General features: G+C 45.5%; 1 protein-coding gene across 9 annotated transcripts in view; it reads right to left on the bottom strand.

Annotated features, from left to right (window-relative positions):
- Positions 1-48: 48 nt before the first annotated feature.
- The window catches only part of SFI1 (SFI1 centrin binding protein), a 31,968-nt gene continuing 20,518 nt past the window's right edge, over positions 49-11,498 (bottom strand). For 6 of the 9 annotated variants that reach the window (XM_037407202.1, XM_037407032.1, XM_037407284.1 and 3 more), the window contains 15 exons: positions 10,796-10,891; positions 10,295-10,371; positions 9,532-9,634; positions 8,934-9,030; positions 8,112-8,272; positions 7,597-7,671; positions 7,247-7,321; positions 6,691-6,867; positions 5,737-5,978; positions 4,666-4,761; positions 3,338-3,599; positions 2,512-2,656; positions 1,607-1,730; positions 817-919; positions 49-288 (listed from right to left, as the gene is read on the bottom strand). In XM_037407202.1, the coding sequence (XP_037263099.1) occupies positions 181-288; positions 817-919; positions 1,607-1,730; positions 2,512-2,656; positions 3,338-3,599; positions 4,666-4,761; positions 5,737-5,978; positions 6,691-6,867; positions 7,247-7,321; positions 7,597-7,671; positions 8,112-8,272; positions 8,934-9,030; positions 9,532-9,634; positions 10,295-10,371; positions 10,796-10,891 (1,941 nt within the window). In that variant the 3' untranslated portion in view covers positions 49-180. Of the gene's footprint in view, positions 289-816; positions 920-1,606; positions 1,789-2,511; positions 2,657-3,337; positions 3,600-4,665; positions 4,762-5,736; positions 5,979-6,690; positions 6,868-7,246; positions 7,322-7,596; positions 7,672-8,111; positions 8,273-8,933; positions 9,031-9,531; positions 9,635-10,294; positions 10,372-10,795; positions 10,892-11,498 lie in introns of those variants that run through there. The other 3 variants (XM_037407368.1, XR_005107362.1, XM_037407520.1) reach the window with 3 other exon arrangements.

Genomic DNA, 11,498 nt, shown 5'->3' with positions numbered 1-11,498 from the left:
CTCCTACTTGGTTTTTAACCAGTATAGTAATAAAATAAAGCAAGCAAAAATATTAAAGTTCATTTATAAAAGAAAAATGGCATATGTAGGCTAAGAGAATGTATACATCTCTTCCATCCTCCCCTGCTACAAAAGGGGCAAAAAGTCCTTCCCGTGAGCTGAAAAATGGGTTGAAATGGATTATGTACCCAGAGCAGTCTGGATGTCACGCAGGCGGGCAACCAGGTCCTGCACGTGACGTCTCTCTTTCAGTCGTGCTTTGGTGAGAGTGTCGATCCTCACCTGCAGCTGAAAGCAAAGACAGTTGCATAAGCTGTTTGTACAGCAGGACGGCGTTCAGGCTTTTTGACAGCGAATGAGCTCGAGCAGCCTTTGTATTACCCCATGAAGAACAAGGTAAGTGACAGGGCTGTGTCACCTGGCGAGAGCCAAGTACTGGCGAGCGCTAAAGGCAGCAGTACAGTACGCGCACGCACGGCCGTATGAACCTGGGGACCGAGCAGTGCAGGTGCAGTCACTGTAGTGTAGCTGCGCTGTCCTGAGAAACCACAGAAAAAAACCTGAGCCTGCTGTGGAGCTCAGAAATAGTCTTGGCAGGGCCTGTTTGAGCTGGAGGTACATTTCTGAACCACGAGGAAGGTGCATCTACGCAGCAGTGTGTGCTGCTCCCCGCTTCTGATTACAGGTTTCCCTGCTCTTGGCACTCCGGGAACAGCTTACTATGCAGTTCCTCACAACTACCATCAGCCTTTAGGCTAAGTGCACAGCATAGCGATGGTCACTTAAGTAACTCCAGTTTGTTTGGCACTTACACACCTGTTCCAGTTCTTCCTGAACTCCTTGCACACCATCTTGATCCTCTGGTTGCGTGCTTGTTTCTAGCCACTTCTGTAGAATCCGTGCCTGCTGCCAACAGGACCTGATAAAATGGATTAGAAGGATTCTTATCCCAAGTAGTAGCTCAACAGTCTAAGCCAACTTAGCCTTGCAACTGATACTTGCAACTAAGACCCAATTTTTTGTCTTAAACAAGTGAATGGTAAAAGTTAAAAAAAATAAATAAAAATGCTGGAAAGCGGAGAAACCTGCCTGGAAACTGGTGTTTCCGTTTCCTGCTCCTAGTTCCTGACTTCCTCCGCCTCTGACTGTTGAATCCCCTCCAAGCCCCATTTTCTTTTGAGCATTTTTGTAAATGTTTTCCTGTTCTAGCAGAGAAGTGTTCAAACACCAGCCATATTGTTTTTTAACTGACAGTTGGAAAAGCGAAGCCTTTACTCATGATAAAAGAGCTAAAAGTTAAATTTCAGCTTCTCTGCCAAGTTCATTTGTACTGCCTTCAGATTACACCCAACGATACCCTTGTCATGCTTTCTCCAATAGCTGCCAAAGGTATAATTAAGCCACTTGCTAATTACAAAAAGTTGCACATGTACTCTCTCCCACCTGGAGTGACCTCTGAAAAAGAGAAAAAAATCTCTAGAAATTTCCTCTGTTTCATTCACAGTTCTGCTGTGAATAGACTGGTTATTTTCAAAGTAGATACAAAAAATGCAGTATTGAGCTGGCAGCACAGAGAAAGGCTGGCTAAAGGGGCTTCTCAACATACCTGAGTTCTTGCTTCCTGCTGAAGTAGTACTGCATCTGCTGCTGGATGCACTGGAGTTCAACTTCCAGCTTTCTCTGCGACACCGGTTCTTGCCTGGGACAGTGCTCGCTTTCCTCCCCTTCAGCTGAATGGAAGACAGAAGGCGCAAGCAATGGAAGCAGAGCAGACTGCCGCTGCTGCTTCTTATGAAGGGAAGTCAGGTTAGCAGACGGGGAACATTCAGTACTCCCGAGCCCTTTTCACACATTTTGTCACCCTGAGACATGGACCTATCCGCCCAAACGATCAGGGACAGTGAGGGGGCAGGAGTCCTGACAGCGTTACAAGCTCTGAAGACTCAGATTTAACATACAGAAAGAGGTAAGAAATGTTCTGCTGTAGTGAACGGTTTAGTACTACAAATACTGTTCTGGCCTATTTGTGATTTAGCTTTTTACATCTCTAGAACTAACTAGTGAGTCTGGTGCCACGAACACAAATTCCATGTCCTTACGTCATTAAAAGCACCACACTCAGAGGCACTTAGACACCACTGTCCCCTTTACAACTACATTGTAAGTCCAGAGAAAACGTGGAGAACCTTACTGAGTGAATTCTTCCTTCCTGCAGTGAGTTCTGCTGCGCATTCAGCCTCGTGCACAGGAATGCCCCAGCACTTGAGCGCGTTCTCGCTGAAAGGAGTTGGCCCCTAGCACTTCCCATCCTTCGATCCCTACAACAGGGCTTTAGCCCCCGATTCAGCAAAATCCACAAAACTATTTCCATCCCAAAAAGGAATGACCGATACCCTTCACCTCCTGATGCAGGCATACAAGACTGCCTTGTCTCCCTTAGGCTTTGTGGAGCTGACTTGCACATACTAGAGGAAGACACACAACTGCTATGGTTTTGATCTGAGGACCTACCTGCAGCCTGGTGACTCCATTTTCCCACCAAGTCTTCAGGTGACAGCAAATGCGGCTGCAAGTGTGGTCGCCGCTTCTCCGCAGAGGCCTGTTGATAGTCTTGGGAAGAGGCTCCTGCGTGACCACTGGCAGGCTGACCTCCTCTCTACAAGGTCAGAATGACACTGGGGTTTTTTCCCTCAAAGGGTTTTCTTGAGTAAGCCCTACAAGCAGGCTGCACCTGACCTACCCCGTCCTACTCCAGCTCAGACACCCCCTATAGTCACTGAGCCCCTCATAAAATACCACAGAAGAAGCAGAGCTTAAGACGTTGGGCTCTTTCATTTCTAGCATGGAGGTATTTCATCAGATTAATGCCTCCCATTCTGCGTGGAACAGAGGAGCTTAACACAGAAGCACCTACTTGCAGGTGAAGCAAATTTCAGTTTTTGAGATTCAGTCATATCCACTGCTCCTAAACCAGGTTACTCTTAAATGCCTGTAATCTGGTTGGCAAGCTGTAACTGCCCCGAGCTATGTGAAGGAGCAGCACCCTCAAGTCAATTACTAGGAAAAGCATCCAGCTAGGAAGGACACAAGACCAGGAAAAAAGGCACGAATTACAGTATAACACACATGTGGGCTGGTCAGCTAGCGAAATACTGCTTCAGACTGGTGGCAAACAGTTCCTGGGCATCCAGAGCCAGTTTTGGTCAACTTTTCAGATGACAACTGGCTCAGCAACCAGATGGGCAGGCCAGAGAGTCGGGGGAAAAGCCAGCAACAAGCAGCATTCCCGCTGACGGTAGCCCAGTAAGCGCACTTTTTCCTTTAGCAATACACTCACCATTCCTGCTCCAGCTTTCATTTGGGGCACAAAAGCTGAAGGAGACCACGGCTCTGGCCTCTCAGCAGTATGGTGCGTGTTGTGTGTCCACAGCGGTACCGACAGGGGAGCAGCACGTATGAGAGATGGACAGGAATGAGCGGTATTGCTCATCTGAGATAGACATTTACAGGTACTTTCTTCCATCCGAGGTGCTGCCACCAAGTCCCCAGTCTGGGCAGCACATCTGTTCGCAGGTGTTTGCTGAAAGGGCGCCTCTGACCTGTAAAAAGAGGATAAGGTCACTCTACATTGGTACCTGTTAGTCTTGTGCTTTGCAGTCAGTGCAAAAACAGGGAATCTTGTTACTCCCTTGCATACAGCTTTCCAGTTAACTGCTTTACTATGCATGGGAAACCCCACTTTAAAAAAAAACACACAAAAAACAACAACAAAACCACCCCCAAACCAAAACACCACAGCAGTTTAAAAACAAAAAAGGCAGCAAAGCAGTTAAGATGTCCATTACTCCTACCTGCCCTGCTCCAAATTCTCCACGTTAATCCAGGCCAAAACGATTTCTTTAAAGCTGCGAATTCAACCCATTAATAAAACCCTGCCTTATTTTGGTTTGGGGACAAGAGAAAGAGAGCAGCAGAAGCAGCAATCCCAGATGGGTTTTGACAGGAAATCTATGGATGTTTCCCTTCTCTAAAGCTAAATACAGAACAGTTTCACCAAAAAAAGTTCACTCTAAACATCTGCTTAAAAGCAATTTCAGCTTCTCTATGAAGAGCAGTTTCAGTTCCCTCACTTTCAGCGCTAAGTGACACCATAACTAAAACAAGTGCAGAGCACTCAAGACCATGAAAGCACTGCTTAGCTGAACGATTTCAGCAGCACAGACCTTTTGGGGAAAGTACAACAAAAAAAGCATCTCCTTTCAGAGCAGCAAAATTCGGCCAAGACAGAGAGAAATACTCAGTTCTGGCTCTGCATTACTGGAATCATTAATGATTCCCCAGCAGATCAGTTAAATGCAGACCCAAACCTGTTACGCAGCAAATACGATCTATGAGCCAAAAAGCATCCTGCACAACTCTAACTTTCCAGTTTATGTGGCAAGATTGACAGAAAAGGAAACTTTACTTACTACGCCCATTAATTTTGGATGTAAGTGATGTGCCTTATTTTTCCATTAAAATCTCTCACTAATGAAACAACGCACAAGCCCGTAATTACTGAATGTTCTGTATTACAGAGGTAAGGGGATTTGAGGGGATAAGCATAGCGTAAGGCCCACTGTAAGTCACCCTCTTTTTCTTTACTTTTAAACCCAGATTTTCTACCTCATTAGAGGATGTGCCAGCAGTTCTTTGCTTTCTAGAGATTCCAGAAGGAAGTCAGGCCTCTGTGGTGCTAACCTTGCTCGTCGAATAGCATTTCTGGAAAGAACAAACAGAACCAATAATGTCCCAGATTCAGGATTATTTTCAATTGGCGTAAGTTGGCACTGCACCTAAAGAAACAGTCCTATTCCATCGTTCATCCCGGCTCTGCAACAATCCCCTTCTACGCAATAATAATTTTTAAAGCCTGAATTTCAACCTGTATTAATGCTGCTATGTGGTTCACCATATGAATGACAAGGAGCAGTGGATGGAACCAAACAAGGCAGAGCTACTTTTGGCAGCAGCGTAAAGAAATGTGAAGCTGTCACCTTATTTCCCTGTAAGGCTCCTCTCCTGGACTGAGAAGCTTCATGGAAGATTCTTCCTTGCAATTGCTCCACGAGCAGTATGAATTTTTTAAGGAATAGCTTCCCCAGGAGGAAGAAAGGGGCAAGAAGAAAGTTCAGTTCCTGCACAGCCAGGATCTTGGCATTTATAATTTCAAAAGAGCCTATACATTACTTCAGTGAAAAAAAAAAAATAAACAGAAGAGCTTCAGTGACAGCTCTAGGTCACTCAGGCAAAACAAGCTCTTATGACGGTAAAAGTCTCATCACCCACATCTTTCAGATGTTTCTCTGTGTAACTGGTCCTACAACAAATGACCAGCACTCCATGAATTCATAGCTGTATACTGAGAAGCACATAGTGCATAGTATATAGCTTAGCTGATTCTACCTGTTGCTGATACGTAAGTGTAAAGTCACAAATTCTTTCATTATTTGTGGGCTGGTGTATACATTATGCAGCAGCTCATGTCTAACTCTGCAATGCCAGCCGTGTGATGCAGGGTCAGAGAAAGAGTTAGGGAAACTGCATGGGACTAACAGCCAGTGCAAAAACTTGGAAATACAAAAATGAGAGACAGATAGACTACATATATACCGAGCAAGACAGACAGACAACATACATGCAAAACTACATATATGCACTAGAGAAATGCTGGAGGGACTAGAACTTCAAACTCACAGATCACTAAGAACAGAGTCCCCACCAGCAGGGTGAAACGGTAGATGACTACATTTTGAAGTCCACGGCTCTTCCTCTGCTGAATGCCCTCTTGCCCCAGGGCTAACATCAGGTGTTTTAAACACCCCTCGCTTCTTCAGAGATGGCAGAAAAGAACAAGGCTTATTTAACTTCTTGGAGAGAGCCTTCTGTTTCCACAGCATGGCACAACGACACACTGACTGGTGAAGGTTGTAGGCTGCCTGCCAACACGAACAACAGTAGAGCATTTGATGGCTGAGAATAGGAAGTAACACCATGCCACCCAGGGAGAACACCGCAGAAAGGAACTGAGATTTCCGATGACCTCACACCCATACCAGCTCTCTAAGCAGGTTCACTGCAGTAACGTTTGGGCAAGGAGAATTAACTGGGTACTTCTGCAATGAGGTGGGCTGCACATTAGCAAACAGAACAACTAGTGTCTTGAAAACCTGGAAAAGAGCTGGGAAAGCTGCCCAGGAGCAGGAAGAGAGCAATCAATACAGGCATCCCTATCTTCCTTTCCACACACAGGGCTGGGCTGATACTCAGAGGCAGAAGTGACACAACCCACATTTGAAGGTTTAAGTGGTGCTAAAGCTAAGACAGGATTAGATGCAGCCTCTGAGGCTTCATTCTAGCACAGAATTTAGAGACCAGACCTTAGCCATACACAAAGGTTCCATCCAGCAACATTGCCTATGGTAGGAACTGGCCAGTTTTGAAACAGCTTAATTAAGAAAGGTTCACAATTAGCAACACAAGCCTGAAGTGCTCTAGTCTCTGCTGAATGAAAGGACAGGCAAAAGCGTATGTCAGATCCAAACAAGAACCAAGATGTCAGCCTCCCAGATACATACATACACACACACACAGAGTAGATCAGAGCAGACCAGTCCTAGATATATCTGAGCAATCACTTGTCTCCGTCACCTTCAGCTGGTGCTGGCCTTGGAGTTGTGCCTGCAACTGTTTCACGCTAGTGGTATATCTCAAGACCCGGGTTACACCTTCTCTCAGAAGCGCAGTGTGGTGAGCTCCTGTGGGTTTCTCAGTGCGATCTTCCTTCTGCTGTTGCTCCTTAGCAAATCTGAGCCAAGCACCAAACACCTACAACACGAACAACAGATAGCTGTGAGTGTTACAGACAGGTTCCGGGCCAGGGACTCCCCCTGCAGACAGGAATACCTTCCCTTCCACTGGACAGTAACAGGCAGAGCTACAGCAACAGGAGGGCACTATCGCAAGGACAAAAGGACAGGGATTTAAGTCAGCTGAGGCTGGATGGGGAAAAACAAGCGCAAATTTTTTAATCGGATAAGAGGATTTAGGGACAATTTTCCAGCGTCCTAAAATAACACATAGCACCCCAAAGATGAAAGGAAACAGATATTCAATGTGCACTCTTGCCGACTGCAGTCAAATCAGCAGTCAAGATCTGCACATGTGCAAATGTACTTGCCTGCCCCCAGCTCCCACAGATCCTTACCTTTCTCTGCAATGAAAGGGACCAGTGCCACAATGCTTGCACTGTCTTCTGCTCTTCCCATCGCTGCTGCAACAGCTATCAGGGGAAAAAAATTGCACAGCAGCTAGGTCAGGAGTTTACATATCCCGTACCAGAAACACTAGCCAGAGCATCAACCAGACAGGAACTGCTGGTGGAGCCACAGCAGAACAATCTGCTCAGTTCACCCAGTATATATATGGCAAGGTGTCTCTTGTGCTAGTGGAACCAAAAATCCAGAAAACGTTTAAATACATCTTTTTGGTCCTCATGTGTAAATGGAATATGAAGAAGAAGGGATAAGGACACCTACCCAGGGAACAATTCATTACCTGTGTCTTCCAGCAAGAAAAGGAAGCAGAGCAAAGTCTGCGAGTCATTAGCTGATCTCCCTGTCTCTGTAGTAGCTGTAAGGGAATAAAACAGCGAGCTACTTGCAGACAAATCCCACTTCTCTAAGCCAAATGCTACTACAGAAGAACAGGTTCCAAACAGCCTTTGCCACCCTCCCTTTTCTCTACTGAGGCCATCCTCAGTATCTTAAGTGCCCTAAAGTGTAACGCCATTTGCAATTATCTACAAGCCCACCAAGGATCTCATTATCAGTAAGTGATCCCACACATAGCAAGCCCAGCTTGTCCTGTCTCATTAAGTCAGTTAGTTGTACCAAATCTTCTTCAGGCAAGACACAGGCATGTTCCTTCCTCCCCAGCGCACAAGGCTGTCATGCTCCTCCTCAGCCACGACTACCATTCCCTTCACCAGGCGACATGACCTGCTCCTCCACACTGGAACTTGTAACTTCCCAGCCTGGGTCACTAGCTGGGAGGCTGCTGATCCTTCTCACCATTTTCTCAAGACACTGCTGCTGATATTTCTTCCATTCCGCCAGGTACTTGCGGAGCAGGTGCTGCTTGTGGTGCTGTACTGCCCTGTGCTGCTGTGCCCTCAGCATCAGAGACTCCCTAGTTAATTCCTTCCAGTGAAGAAACAGGGTCTGTAAACGCACTGTTAGAAGATAAATTAACTACTGTTGCAGAAGGAGACTTAATCTCAGAGAGTATCAAGTGATCAGCTGCCCTTTCAGACTGTTTCAGTTGTCAATACTCAGCACTGAGAGTACTCAGCACTAGGAAGGATTGTGAAACACTGCAGGTAATGGACAGTAAGCAGTGACTTGCAAGTCTTCCCTGCAGCCACTGACACTCTTTAATCTTCAGGGAATCATTTGCCCTCTGTGCTTCACAGTTCTCATGTCAAGAACGTGGCAGGTACCATGAAAATGCTTCTAGTGTTTGAGGGCCTTTCTGTATTAATTACTAGAGAAAGGCTGAAGCAGTAACTGATGATTACTTGCACTGCCCTCGAAATAGAGACGGCTGAGCTTCTCACAATTAGTAATGGATAATTTCTTTCAGAAAGGGAGCGTTACAGTCTCTTACACAGAAAAGGAACCAACAGAGCAGCTAAAGTCAAACAAGCAGCCTTCAACAGATCACTGAGTACCCAACTCATTCCCCGTTCTAGGGGGACGTCCTTTGTAGGCTTAATAAACCATCCAGTCAGATGTGCAGATGACACAAAAGACTGCCCTACTAAGCCACGTCTTTCTAAGGGTTGTGCACAGATAACTAAGTCTTTTGAGAGTTTAGTATCTTCAACCGCTCACCTATATCCAAATGTTTTCTAGCCTCCATCACAGCTATCGCCTTCTGCTTACGGCAACACGCTTGTAGCAAGGCAGCATATCTCCACTGTAGCAACACCTAAAGATACAACGCAAACAAGAGACAGAAGACTGACACTGCAATGTTCTTTGGTAGGGGAAGCAACACACTGCACGTTGCTGGCACCGTAGCCATTTCCATCTCATTTTGCACATAAGGCTCAGCAAGACAGTGCACATTTCCTACAAATGAAATAAATCAGTATTTCAAAAGGTCGCCCTGGCATTCTTCAAAGCATTCTTCTTTTCCATCCATCTGCCTGCTCCCCTCCAGGTAATACTACAATGCTGTATCATACTACTGGTTTTCCCTTCCTTCTAGGAAATGGGGAGAAAGAAAGGAAAAGAAAAAAACCACAAACGAACTCAGAGACAAGTTTCAGAGACACCTGTAGGAGGAGTAAAATGGCAGTCCAACTTTTGAGACCTTTCTTAATAGTGGCTCTTAGATTAAGCTTTCGGTCCTTCTAATTGCATTACCTAACCCTTGCCTGAACCAGCATTTGTACTTAGACCTTGGGATCTGCTACACAGAGCCTACCTTGGACAGGATTGCTCTCCTGTAGTGCTCATCTGCCAGAGTAGTTGCCTTAGCTTCACATATGAGAGCAAGAGCATTTTCTCTCCATGTACACAGAAGCTGTCTGAAGGCAAAATATATAAAAAATTAAAAAACAAACAGAAGCCACGAAGAATGATTCTTACACAGTCATTTGGTACCTTCCCACTCACAGGAGAACCAAAACCAGCTGCCTTTATAAAGTCAATCTTGCAAATCAACTTCTGCCCCTTCAGGTCTCTGCTGAAGAGAAGGCAGTACAAACCAGAACACACCCTCGAATCCAGCTTCCTAAGCTGAGTCAGTCAGGCTCTGCAAGTGCCTCCAGTTGTACAGCATTAGAACAAATGAGGTAGTTAAAAGCAACTACAATCAATACAAAGTGATATTATCTTTAATCGCTCTCCTCATTGTAATGCAAGACAGCCTCTGTATCTTCCAGGCTGTTTTAATTTTAATATCACAGCAGTCAGAATCCATGCACTGCGTGGAATGGTACAGTTTGCTGTCTGCTTATTCTGTCATGGGACTACACAGAGATTAAAAAAAAAGTTAAAGCAAAACAGATGGCAATCTAGAAAGGCTGACTTCTTAGCTAGATGACCTGCACAGAAACAGCAATGCATGGCACAGTCAATTCCCAGCACTAAACACTCAAAAATTTACAAAGATGGCAGTGAAAGAGAGTGCTGGACTGCAATGCAGTCACTTCTCTCTCGTGCTGCACAACGAAACGTAGGCTTACCGCAGCAGTAGTCTGGTGTGCTGTTTCTCCTTTTCAGCTACCTGGTATAGAATGCACTGTACATTATGTTGGTAACTCTGCAAGAAAAGCAGCGAGAAGTAAAATTTCCCTCAACTGCCAGCATCTTGGAGGAGAGAGGACATTTGGAAACTCTTAGCAGCAGCGTAGGAGAGTAGTAGCAGCAGTAAAGTAGAAGAGGATAAAAAAAAAAATGAGGTTACAGCCACTAAAATTGAATGCTGCTTTTCTGAGATGAACAGTCATTACACACTAGATCATGCTAGCTATTATATACACCCTTCACCAACGCCACAAGATTACATTGGTTCTTCTGCTCTAAAAAGCAATGCTAAAGCTTACACAACCATATCTACAATAGCCTCCATTCTACCTTGGTGTGTAAGTGCCCAGAGTGCAACAGCACGGCAGCCCTTCAGTTCTCACTCAAACACTTAAGCACACACAGACAAGTCCCTCGAAGAAAAGGACATTCCCTCCTACCTTCCAGGCTCTCAAGGTCTTGCCCAGTAATGTGTGCTGATAGTGCGTGTCTGCTTGCACCAGCTTCCTCCATTTCTCACGCTGATGTCCCATGTACTATAAAGGGTGGGCAGGGTGGGAGGGGGGTTAGATATGTACACGTGATGGAGGGAAAACAAGCAACAGCAGAGAGCAGAGGAAAAAGGACTGTTCCCAGTCTCTGGGAAAACTTCAGCCCTTTACCTTCCTGTAATAAGTTTTCACTCAAACTGGTGCTGCGCCCTGCTATTCCTGCAAAAGGCCTTGTTGAAGCTTTTTCCCCTGCCCTTTCTAAGAATCCTCTTGAGGACTCATGCAATTCACTCAAGTTAACAGCTCTGGACCAACATACTAGCATCAACTCTAAAATTTTTCACAGATTCTCAAGACACGCTGCAGGGCACATTTGGTACCTCACATCATGGTAAGGAAAAGGCTCAGCATAAAAGTGAAGTGCCATCTGATAGCGCCTGCTATGACCTGTACGTGACTACAGGCCCTGCACCATGGCCTTGCTGCAAACTCCTAACTTCAGTGAAGTTTTGAGAAGGTCATACACAGGACTGCTGAGGGACAACTGAATCACACTAACTCTGGTTACATTCTCAGGTAAACCTCCTCAACTGTAGTCCCATTCCTACTATACCTAGACAACTGAAATCAAGTCCAAGAACTCCCTCTCCTC

The sequence above is a fragment of the Falco rusticolus genome, chromosome 1 (assembly GCF_015220075.1).
Source record: "Falco rusticolus isolate bFalRus1 chromosome 1, bFalRus1.pri, whole genome shotgun sequence".
NCBI classification, from domain to species: Eukaryota; Metazoa; Chordata; class Aves; order Falconiformes; family Falconidae; genus Falco; species Falco rusticolus.
This window is presented reverse-complemented; position numbering and strand designations above follow the sequence as displayed.